The sequence below is a fragment of the Lagopus leucura genome, unplaced genomic scaffold (genome assembly GCF_019238085.1).
Source record: "Lagopus leucura isolate 7727_CA_CO unplaced genomic scaffold, USGS_WTPT01 Super-Scaffold_100055, whole genome shotgun sequence".
Taxonomy (NCBI): Eukaryota; Metazoa; Chordata; class Aves; order Galliformes; family Phasianidae; genus Lagopus; species Lagopus leucura.
This window is the reverse complement of record NW_024962301.1, coordinates 1,282,893-1,294,396: the sequence shown is the minus strand read 5'-3', so window position 1 is coordinate 1,294,396 and position 11,504 is coordinate 1,282,893. Positions and strand designations below refer to the sequence as shown.

Here is an 11,504-nt window from a genome sequence, read left to right as displayed (position 1 = left end):
CTCCCCTCCCCTCCCCTCCCCTCCCCTCCCTTTCTATCCTCTCCCAACCCACCCCATCTGTGTTTGTATCCTTATCCTATTGTATCCCATCCCTATTTCTATTCTGTCCCATGCTTGGAATTTGTGCCTTCGGGTTACTGATGTCTGACACATCCTGGTGTTGACAGGGATGGTTTTCAGGGACATGGATGAGCAGAGTGGGGGCTGACAGTGGTTTTGGACCCACTGACCCTTTGCAGCTGGGTTTTGTGGATGGCGGAGCTCTTGAATGCAATGTTTTCTTTAATATTTCACACACATTACCTTTTTTTGTTGATGGCAGGGAGGGATTGGAACTTCTCACAGTGCTGAGGGTCCAATTATCCTTACTTATTACTTTTGGAGCAGCACGATGTCCCCCTCTGTGAGAATTGCTTCTTGGGTGCACGGTGGGGGAAACCCCCAGACTTCCTCATGCCTCACTCCTCTCTCCTCCTTTCTCTCCCAGAACAAAGAAGAAGAATAAGCCCCTCAACCTCAAGATCCACAACAGTGTGGGCAGCTGTGAGAACATCCCTGCGCAGCGCTCACCGCTGCTATCCGAGCGCTCCCTGCGGTCCTTCTTTGTGGGCTACCCTCCCTTCCTGCCCTCCACACCTCCTGTCCACACTGAAGCCACCTTCTCTGCAAGTGAGTTGCAGCCGGGGGGGGGAGGACGTGGGGGCACAGGGCTGCAAACCTGAACATGTGTGTCTGTGTATGTGCCAAAAGACTTGTAGTAATTGTTGAGCCATGCAAAAGCAGTTGGATTGACGATGGTATTGCAATATTGCTTGTGTCAACATAGGGGCAGGAGCTTGGCCACTTTGATTTGGAAGATCCCCGGGCTTTCCCTGTGCTACCTTTTGCTGCTTGAGAGGGATTTTCAAGGGCTCCTTTGTGGTTGCAGCCATTGCTTTGCCTCTGCACATGGATGCTGGGGTTGGGTGTTGGGTTTGGGTGCTTGAATTGAGTGTTGGAGTTGGGTGCTGAGGTTGAGTGCCTGTGTTGGGTGTTGGGGTTGGGCAGTGCTGATGCCAAGCCGGATGCAAACCCATGGAGCTGGAGCTCAGCAGCCTGCTCACAGCCCTTGTTTTCTGGTGTACCTCAGAGCATTCTGTGGGATTGGAAGGCGTTAGCAACCAGGTGTGATGCTCAGCCCCCAGCAACGGTGGCTTTTCTCTTTGCCACTCACACTGGGTGCATGCATGCAGGACCTTGTATGTGGGAAATTGCAAAGGCCTTGCAATTTCATGGAATCACAGAGCGATTCGGGTCAGAAGGAAGACCATCCAGCTCCATTTCCTTCTCACTCCCCTCCTTCACCCTTATCAGCCGCCATTTGGTCTGAGGACACGTCTGGTGTCCTCTTGCTCCCACTTCCTTGGTGCTGGGCACAATGGGAGCTGGCAGCAGCTCCAAGGGCAGCGATGCTATTTATAGGGAGATGTCCAGCTACCTGACGCTAGCTGGCATGGCCAGCAGATTTGCCTGCAGCGAGGGTATTTTTGCATCGCTCTTCCCTCTGCAGCACTGCCTGAGCTCCACTTGCAGCCCTGGGTAGTGGACCAGAAACCCTAAACTAAAGCCCGTTCTCTGCAAACCGTGGCTGTGTCTGGTCGCATTAGGCTTCCTCATGCATCAGCATTGGATTACATCCCATGGTGTGATAACCTGATGCAATGTGGCAGAGCAGGAAGGCGATACAATGAGAAGTGATGGAGTAGCAAATGACTGGCGCTGCTGGAGAGGTGTCTCCTCTCATTTCACTCCTCTCAGCCCTTCAACTTGCTTGGTTGATGCGGATGTTCATTTTCAGAGCTTGACGTGAGCCATGGAGAGAGGTTGATCCCTGTTGAGAGGTTTTAGCCTCAGCCACGGCGCTCATTCCTTGTGGAGAGCATCAATGTGTCTGTTGGTCCTGGGCACCGAGCATGCCGCAGGCAAATAGGATGCAAGGCAAAAAATAAGCACAAGGCAAAAATAATCATATTTTTCCTGGTTCTGTCATGTTTCTGCATTGTTTCCGAACCTTTGTGTTGACTTCAAGCAGTGTCCTGGGTTTCCCTTGTGCCCCAACTCTGCGGGCGATGTGGATGGGGCAGGGCAGCCCCCAGATAGCAGGCTGTGGATGGGGTGATGTTGGTGAGAGGACAAAACCTCAAAGCAGGTGTGCTGTGCTCCCACCCCATGGATTTCGGAGCTATGGGTGCATCTTGTAGGCAGCAGCCGGATGCTGGCCGTGATGCTGGCGCTGCAGCAGGGTGATGGAGCACTGGGGTTTAATGGGGCTTGAAACCAGGGCTTGCTACGTTGTGGAGTGAAGATGAGTGATTGGAAGCAGTGCAGAAACACGGTTATGTGTGGGGAGGAATAAATGGCTCCAGGGCAGCCTGCTTTCCCTGCTTCAGGTGGAAAGATCATGGCACTGGGATGGAGCCTTATGAGCCCTATGGGAAGCTGCAGGCATGCTTTGGGACTGCACATCAGTCCCAGCATCTCATGGGGTGCTGGGTTTTCCTGTTTGTCCTTAGTGTGATTGGGCTTTCCGTGTGTTGCTGGACGAATTTAGTTTCTCCAAAGTCAGTGCACCAACCTGTCCCAGCCCCCAAGGAGCCCACCGTCCCCATCCCTAACCCTGAGCCACAGACATGGCTCAACAGCCGACTTCTCCACAGTATTCCTTTCAGTATTCCTTTTCCAAAGAGCATAGTTTTAAAAACCCAGTGGGAAAAGTACCACTGCCATGCCTGACGTAGTGTATGTTGGTGTTGATCCTGTTATCTAAGCATCAGAACAAAGCAGTGCTGTTGCTGTTGGGTGGAGGTGCCGGGAGCAGCCCTATGGGGCCCCAGTCTCTCAGATTGCAGACCGATGTCTCCTGAGGATTTCCTTTCACCTTCCCATCTGACTGCTCACAACAGAGCCATACTCCTGACTGAACTGTTCCCGGTCCCAGGTGTGGGGTTGGATGCTTCCTTTTTGTTTGTAAACAGTGGATTTTCCCTAATTGCAATGAATTTGCAGCTGGAACGTGAAGGAGAGGCTGGCACTGCAGAAAGACCCTTTCCTCTTACAAATCTCAGCAGAGGGGTGAAATTCCCATTCCCTTCCAGCAGAGGCAGGATGCCTGGGAGTTCAGATCTGAGCTGACTTTTATTAGAAAACATACAATAGAGAGGAAGAAATAACTTTTGGGGTGCCCTTGAATTGTAGCTTGGCCTCAGACACACTGCAGGTCGGAAGAATGCTTGCTTGGCAACATTCACACTCAGGCTTGAGAACCTTCCTGAGGTCTGTCCCCAGAGATGGATCTTGGTGGCCCTTGTGTCCATGTGCCCCTCCAAAGGATGTTCTCCCCAGGGTTAGATTTGCTCGAGTTGCTTGCAGATGCAATTATTCTGAACGTTTCCAGAATCTTTAGGACAGTGAGATTATGCTGAAGGTAAAAGAAGGGAGAGCAGCAGGTGAGAGCCCACAAGCAGGGGACTATCATGGTCCTGACCCATTGCTGGTGCTGCTGCAGGGGTGGGGATGGAGATAAAGAAGTATCTGCTTCCTCCCCTGGTATGGTGGGCAGGGGGACGTTGAGGACATTTGGATATGGCTCTTGATGTGCAGCATCTGTCCTCACTGCTCTCCTTCCAGCTGCATCCAATCCTGCAGAAGAAAATGAGAATCCAATGCAACCCAGTTCATTTGAACACAGTGCCCTGCAAGCATCAGGAGGGAAAAACATGCAGCCTGTGCTCTGCAAGCTGAAGCAACCTGTGAAGTCTCCGTGTGCAAGGACCTTGCTAAATGCCTTCCCACAGCACACAGAAAAAGCTCTTTCTGTGGCCTGTGGCATGACAGGAGCCATGCAGCATCCCCTGGTGTGTGGAGCTATGTGCAGTGGGCGCACAAAGCCTTGCTCTTGTAGGGTTTCCTATCCTGGCTGCACTGAGCCTGAGCACACAGCTTTTTCTGTGCGAGACTGATTGGCCCTGCAAGGCTCCCGATGGGAAGAAAAATCACGATTCCAGCATTTAAGTCAATTAACTGACCAAACATGACGTTTAGGAAAATAAATAGGATTGTCATGCTGCAAAGGAGAACTGCTGTTATTATGAAGTGACTTATGCTTTTTTTTTAACCAGAAATGCTCTGGGAATAGCTCTGCCTTGGTTGCCTCAGCTGCTGCTGCTGAACTGAGGTTCAGTTTCAGCCCGCAGGGTTGTGGAACGTCCTTCCACCCCCAGCAGGGACAAAGCAGGGACATCCCTGTGGTGTGACACAAGTCCATATGAACCCGAGGGATGTGGCATGTTTCAGCCCTGCGTACACTGAAGAAGAAGGCATGTTGGATGCCTTCTTTAGCCTGAATTATGCAAAAATATTCCGTGCACCTACCCACAGATGATGCTCCCAGCGCATTTGGTGAGGGTGAGCTGAGCCCCAAGCCCATCCCTCCCCATCTGCCCCAAAGAGGCCGGAAACCCCAAACAGATGAAGCCCGGCAGCTCTGGCTGCCCTTATCCATGCGGTGCGGTGCTCCAGCATCCTCCTCCCACAGCCAGCAGGGGCCATGAGGGCGTCACGGCCCCATCAGCACTCAGCAGCATCCCGGCCCCGTCACCTGTGACACGCGACGAGTGCCACTCAGGGAACCATCAGCAGTGCCTGTCACTGCTGCGAGGTGACAGGGGCTCCTCTCCCCTTGTCCGCTGTCACTGCTGCGCCGGACACGGCTGTCACCGTCCCCTTCTCTGTCTCTAGGCACATCTGATAGCCGTCAGGCGTGGGCTGCTGACTTGAGATGAATCTTGCCGTGCCCGTTTGTGAGAGGCAGTGGGAAATGTGGTTGTTTTGGGGTGCTTTGGGCGCAGGACTGCCACACTGGGTACCGGCAGCCCGGATGCAGGGCTGGTGATGCTTCATGGAGGTGGATGTGCACCCAGCATGGGGCCAGTTTTTAGGGTTCTGGAAGGAGGTGGTTTCACTACTCAACTTTCCCTGCTTTCCTCTTTCACTGGGGAAATAAAGTCCCCTTGGTATGAATGGGGTGCAGCACAGATCCTTGCTGAAAAAGGGGTGACAGCAATGCCAAACCTGCACGGGATCCAACCCCACAGTGGCCTTTCTGTTGTACCAATGGCACGTATCCTTTGCTCCCACCGTGGCCACAAGCTTTTATCTTCTGACCACCTCTCATCCTGGTGCCTTTGGGGTTTGGATGGGAGAATTTGCATCCATCAGAGGCATCCCCACTTTCCCCTTAGGCACAGCCCTCAATTAATCACGCCTGAGACAAGAGGAATACCTGTTTCTCACAGGTAAATATGCACAGGTGTATGGGAACTGCTGAGTCCCAGCCTGCAGCACTGATGGAGCAGCTGGGGAAAGGAGCCAGTCAGCCCTGGGAGCACAGATGAAGGCAATTCAGCTGTGATAGGAAGGGATGGAGCCTGGCTGCGCCTCTTAGGCCTCACTGAAGGGCTGGCTGCCCCTGAGGAAGGATCTCTTTCTGGAGATCTTTCCTTGGTGGAGCTTTCCCCTGTGAACCTGGAATCTTCTGATATGTGTGAGCAATCTTCTTTCCTTCCCTTGTAGCACCTTCCTGTCACACGGGTCCTTCTGTCATCTCACCTTTGCTGCAATGCCTTTCCCTCTGTACTGATCCACCAATCCTGGGGGCTGTGCCGGGTGCTGCTCCCCTCCTGCAGGCAGCAGTGCTGTTGCTGGGCATGCTGCTCTGCACGCTTCATCCCCTGTAATGGAGATAACTAACCATGAAGCATCCAGGTCTCATTTTTGTTCAGAAGTTAACCCTCCCCCCCCCAGTACACTTTAATAAATTTTGCAATGAGCGCATTTAGAAGGTAATTAAAAGCCTCGGCCATCTTTCTGTCTCTCCCTTCCTGGGATGGCTGGATTTAATTGGGACCAGCTGAAAGTTGGTGCAAATAAATTGTGGCTGCTTAAAGCAGAGCTGGTAATTGAATTTGGGAGAGGAGCTGCTCTGGCCTGTTTGATTGGGACTGATGGGGGGGATTTTATTTGTGTCATGTGATTTACGTGTGGGAAAATGGCACTTAGGGGATAGAGTGCTTTGAGATTCATCCCCAAAACACATCTGCCCCATGGAGATGCGGTGCTGAGAGACCGAGCTGAAAATATTGGTAATAAAAATACAATAGGCAATGGTGTAAAATGGGCTACAGGGGCAGCAATTATCCTAATTGACTTTGCAGTCCTCAAACATCTTAATTGCTAACCGTGCCCCAGGGCTGGAAAAGCCAGGGAAGGAGTGATGTGGGGTGATTTGGAGCTGCTTTGTGGAGCAGGGCGATGGGTGTGGGCATGGAAATGTAACCTTCAGCCCGAGCACAATTACAGTGCGCTGCTGCCTGCTATATTAAAGTGGGATCTGAGAGCAAACAGCCTCTGGCAGGGATCGCGCTGGGTGTTTAGCGAGGGATTTGCCCGTGCCCAGCCGATGCTGGGGCTGCAGCTGTCAGAAGCCCAACCCCGCATCTCCCCTCTCTTACCCCTCCGAGGTCCTGCTGCCCTTTCTCCTCTCTTTCCCCCTGCTGAAGTACACAGAGGCTGCTTTCCTTGTTTGATTGCTTGTTTGGATAAGAGTTCGCTTGGCTTCTAAGCGGCTGATGCTCAGCTTTTTTTTGTTCAGCCAGAAATGCAAGTGAGAGGCGTGATGTCTTACTAATAAATGATGCCAGTGCCATTTGTGCTTCATTTTGCCTTTCTTCAAAAATGGCTGCACCTCCTGCCTTGCTCTCTGACCCAAGGCTGCTGGAGTGGTAGGAGCCCACTTCCCCCAAAGCTCAGTGGGTCTTTTTCTGGGGAAAAAATGAAGAGCCTTCCAGGATATCTCTAAGTTTGGCAAAACCTCGTATTTTGGTGCCTCTGCACCTCCAGCTTTCTCCTGCATTAACCCTGGTAATTTCCCCATCTTGCCCTCTAGATACGCTGTCAGTGCCTCGCTGGTCCCCACAGATCCCCCGCCGAGACCTGGGCAACTCCATAAAGCACAGGTATGCAGGATGGGGACAACCAGTGGGGACACCAGAGCTATCCCTGTGCCATCCCTGCTCCCCCGGACCTGCAGCAGCCTCAGCACAGTGTGTTGTGTGTAATGGGCGTCTCTGTGTCTTCCCGTTGCACAGCACCAGAGCTCTGCAAAAAGTTCCCCCTTTCTCCTGCTTGGCTGCATTGTGCCAGCAGCCCACTGTGCTGCCGTTTCAGCTCAGATTTGGGTCAGATAAGGCTTGAGCTGCTATCAATAAAAGCCACGCGTTGGCCGTGACCTTTCCAACCTTCAGCAAATTTCCCATTTCCAGTTTATTGCCTGTCTTGAGGGAGGGCGTAGAGCTGAAATAACCTTGGTGTAGGCTGGAGGCTGAGTGCTGGGTCTGGGGGGGGGGGGTTCAGAACCATGTACAGAGCGTCGGGTGGGCAAAGGTTGGAAGCTGCAGGCCGTCCTCCTTGGTGCCCACTTTGATGTGCTTTGTAGCAGGCTCTGCATAACCCGAAGGCAGACCCAGGGATGTGCTCTGGCATCTTTAGAGAGGTGCCCCTGCATTTCTCTGTGTAAAGCAAAGGGTAAATTGTGGCTTGGCACACATCTGGATGTCTGTGCCGTAGGAACCATTCAATGCCTTTTTTCTGCAGGTTCTCCACCAAGTACTGGATGTCCCAGACCTGCACCGTCTGCGGGAAAGGAATGTTGTTTGGCTTAAAGTGCAAAAACTGCAAGTACGAAGCTCTGTGGGCTGCAGCTGCAGGATGGTGAAGCTGCAGTGGTGGAAAGGGGCAGGGTTTGGAGGTGGGAGGGGGTCAGCATCTCCCTAAACTGAGTGGGAAGTGGGAAAACACCCAGCACGGGGCTGAGCGGAGGTCTGAGGGACAAAAGTCTTCTGTTTACCAGTGAGTGTGTGGCGACCCATCCAAACCCACAGCAAAGAAGTGGGACCGTGGTGGAGAAGCCCATAAAGTCAGCAGGAGATGGACAAAGATAGCGAGGCGCGCACTAATGCCATTTAAATGCAGGATTGCCCAGCCCCGGGCCGTATCGAGCAGGAATCAGCACTTAGTGGAACTGCTGCTGGAGCCCAATTGCCTTGCTAGGGATCAGTGCTGGGAATTTGCTGATTGTCTGCTGGTAACTGAGTTAGCAGGGCTATCAAGCGATAACGATCGCTGGGGCCGCTGATTAAATGCTGATGAGTTAGCAAATGGGGGTTGGAATCGGGGTAGGGAATGCAGAATTACTGCTTGGGTCTGGGTGGTGGTGGTGGTGAGGGCTTTCTGGAAGTAACAATAGTAAAAATTCTGTTTTGTTTTTTAAAAAAAGTGGTGATTCTTCTGCTTGTTTTTCCCTTGAGCTCCGAGTGCCGCCTGCATGCATCGCCTCGTTTCTTTGGGCAACTTCCCTCTGTATGAGGGCTGGAGAATGGTCAGGATGTGCCCTGCTCCTGTTTCCCACGTTTGCTTAGAAAAGAGCAAACACATCCCATGCTTTTAGAAAGGATTTCTATTTGCTGACTTTTGCGTAGCACGCAGCCCAGTGCTACTTTCCCCTACCTGTAACAGGCAAATCAAACAAATAGAGAGGGGAAAAAAAAAAAAAAAAGCCCCCAAGTCTCGAATACCAAATTAATCTCTGCCTTTCCCTTAAGGAATGGCTTTGCAATAAAAGCCAACATGCGAGGTTCCTGAATTTTCATTACCCAGCTCATTGACTTGTAGCTGCTGCTGTTTTTCCTCCTTTGCGGATGGCTTTTGAATCCTGTTCTCTTTTTTCCCCCTTTTCCCCTGGCTCTCCCCATCCAGCGGACTCTTTTCCACCCCTAATTGGGAACAAACAGGAACGTTTTGGGGCGTGGGAGCTGCTGTTGCTCTATGCGCAGCCGCAGGGTGCAGCCCTCCTGGGCTCTGACTCTACAGAGTGTTCACCACCATGCCTACGATGCCCTCGTTATTTGGGTTCAACATTAGAAATATCACTCAGGGACCGTGCTGGGCTGCTCACCCATGGGACCGTGGCGTCCCCAAGGTCCCCAGGCATGCGGTGATGCCCTGGAGGCCGCATCCATCCCCATCCCTTACAGCTTTCTCTCTGTCTCCGCTGTAGGCTCAAGTGCCACAACAAATGCACCAAAGAGGCCCCTCCGTGCCACCTGCTCATCATCCACCGCGGAGGTAAGGGCCTTTCTTCCGCTTCTGCCTCCCGGGATGCTCTCGCCAGGTAAAACTTTCAGAAGCCCCCGGGCGACTTCGGGAGCCCGACCCTCCATCTCGAGGCTCCCGAAACCGCTTTGGGCGCTCTGTGAAAATTTTACCGACCGTCTTTTCCGCTTGTAGGGAGACGAGCCGTGCGGGGCGAGGCAGATTTGCATTGCAAACCGCTTCCACCCACCCTCCCCCTGCCACCTTTTCTTTTCAGATTCCCCACCGCACGGGGTAAGTGCCAACAGGTTTCAGCCTTTTGCTTTGGAGAGCTCAGGGCGTGGGACCGGACCCGCTGCGGCGCTCGGTGCATGGGGGTCCCGGCTGCGCCCCTCCAGATGCTCTCATGATGCTTTCAGAGCTGCCTGTCCCGAGAGCTCATTGGAAATACAGAGAAAATTGGAGATGCTTGGAAATTCAGAAATTTGGAAATACAGAGAAATTCAGAAATTTGGGCGCGTTGGCAAGCCCAAAAGGAGATGTTCAGCTGGAGAACCCTTCCCACCTCTTCTCTTCCAGATTTTGGCCAGGTGCTCTGATGGTGGAGGATGAAGGGCTGAGACTGCTTTAGAGGAAATATTTGCAGTGCCAGTTCCAATTTCTGCATTTAATTTTGAGCTAATGAGCATGTTACACACCGCCCAAAGCATGCTCAGTATTTTAGCCCTGGGGAAACGCATTGTGCTGGTGGCGCCCTGCAAGGCAGTTTGGCGTGGAGGTGGGCGAATCCCCAGAATTGGGCTGAGCACTGGAGCTGCCCACCTTCGGGGTAGTCCTTGCAAGCCAACGTTCAACATGAATGCAGTAACCCTCTCCCAAAGCTTCTGAAAGGTCCCTGCTGCGAGCGGGAGGCTCTGAGCCGGCTCCCTGCCCACTGCGAGGAGGAGGATGGATGGTGGCATTGGGTGGGAAATGGCTCACACTGGGCTCTGGTGGCAGCTGCTCTTTTCCAAATGCCTCTTTACATCGTTGGGTCTCTCTCTTTTTTTTCCCCCATCCCTCTCCATCCCCGTTCCCTGTTCCTTTCTCCTCGCAGCACGGTTGGTGCGGACCGAGTCGGTGCCCTGTGACATCAACAACCCCCTGCGCAAGCCCCCACGCTATTCAGACCTGCACGTCAGCCAGACGCTCCCCAAAACCAACAAGCTCAACAAGGTGAGTGCGTGCCCACCCATCTCGGACCCCCCAGCAGCTACGGAGGTTCTGTTCCCCTATCGTTCCCTTCTGTGCTCTCCAAGAGGGGATCAGGCTCCACATCCCCAAAATCTGAGTGCTTTTGTTGGGGTTTTGGCCACCACTTCTCCGGGTCCATTCATCACCCACCCAGGGCATCTAAGCCATGGAATCACTGAATGGCTTGGGTTGGAGGGGACCTCAAAGATCACTGAAGGAGTTCAAACCCCATGTGGGAGAAGAGCACTGAAAGGCATTTTTAAGGGAAGGGATGAACGAAAGGCAAAAAAAAACAACATGCCCTATGCTTGGAGCAGAAGGGGTCCTTTGGGTTTTCCCATTGCTGTAGCATCTGCTGGGGCTCTGCAAGTCTTTAGGCACATCACAGCACCTCTGTGGGATACTCTGTGTGTTTTATGTCTACCAACCTTATTTATTTTAAATGGCTCAAAAATCACATGGGATCAGAGCTATTGCCTAAGTCTCATGTCCCTGACCCAGCCAAGCCAGCCCTGGCAATGCACCTGGCTCCCTTTCTCTACACTACATTAATCGTAATAAACCAGCGTGGGTTTATATTAGATGAGATTTAGAGCCTGTTGCAGTCCTTACACCCTGAGCTGTTAGGAGATCCTCGGTGTAATTATCTGCCTTGCTGTTATTGTGGCTCTGGTGTGGTGCAAATGGCTTAGGGGGCACCTGGGGAGGATGAAAGCTGCTGCAGGAGCCAACAGGAGCACAGAGGCATTTCTCTTTTTAGTGCAGGTCCTTCAAGTGATTTGTTTCATGTAGGTATTATGCTCTTTTATTTTATTAGAGGGCACTGGGGAAGTGATTCAGCACTGGGCTGGGGCAAGGAGGGCAATCAGCACTGCGCTCCTTCTGCCACTGCATCAGCTCCTTCCTCAGCTTACCTCTAACCAGAGTGTAATAATGCACTCTGTATTTTATGCTCTGAAAACCACAGATGAGACTCATTCACTCATCGAGATATATAGATATATGTCCTAATATACATGTGCATATGCAAATTCAATGAACTGTGCTCAGCTTAGAGGATGCAACGGGGCATTACTAAGGAGGAC

At 52.4% G+C, this 11,504-nt stretch overlaps 1 protein-coding gene across 2 annotated transcripts in view; it reads left to right on the top strand.

Annotated features, from left to right (window-relative positions):
* KSR2 (kinase suppressor of ras 2) overlaps window positions 1–11,504 on the top strand; it is a 47,185-nt gene that overhangs the window by 17,217 nt on the left and 18,464 nt on the right. Inside the window, exons 5-10 of one of the 2 annotated variants that reach the window (XM_042886206.1) lie at window positions 488–669; window positions 6,983–7,052; window positions 7,690–7,773; window positions 9,152–9,219; window positions 9,382–9,480; window positions 10,283–10,401. In XM_042886206.1, coding sequence (XP_042742140.1) covers window positions 488–669; window positions 6,983–7,052; window positions 7,690–7,773; window positions 9,152–9,219; window positions 9,382–9,480; window positions 10,283–10,401 — 622 coding nt within the window. Of the gene's footprint in view, window positions 1–487; window positions 670–6,982; window positions 7,053–7,689; window positions 7,774–9,151; window positions 9,226–9,381; window positions 9,481–10,282; window positions 10,402–11,504 lie in introns of both variants that reach the window. The other variant, XM_042886207.1, reaches the window with a different exon arrangement.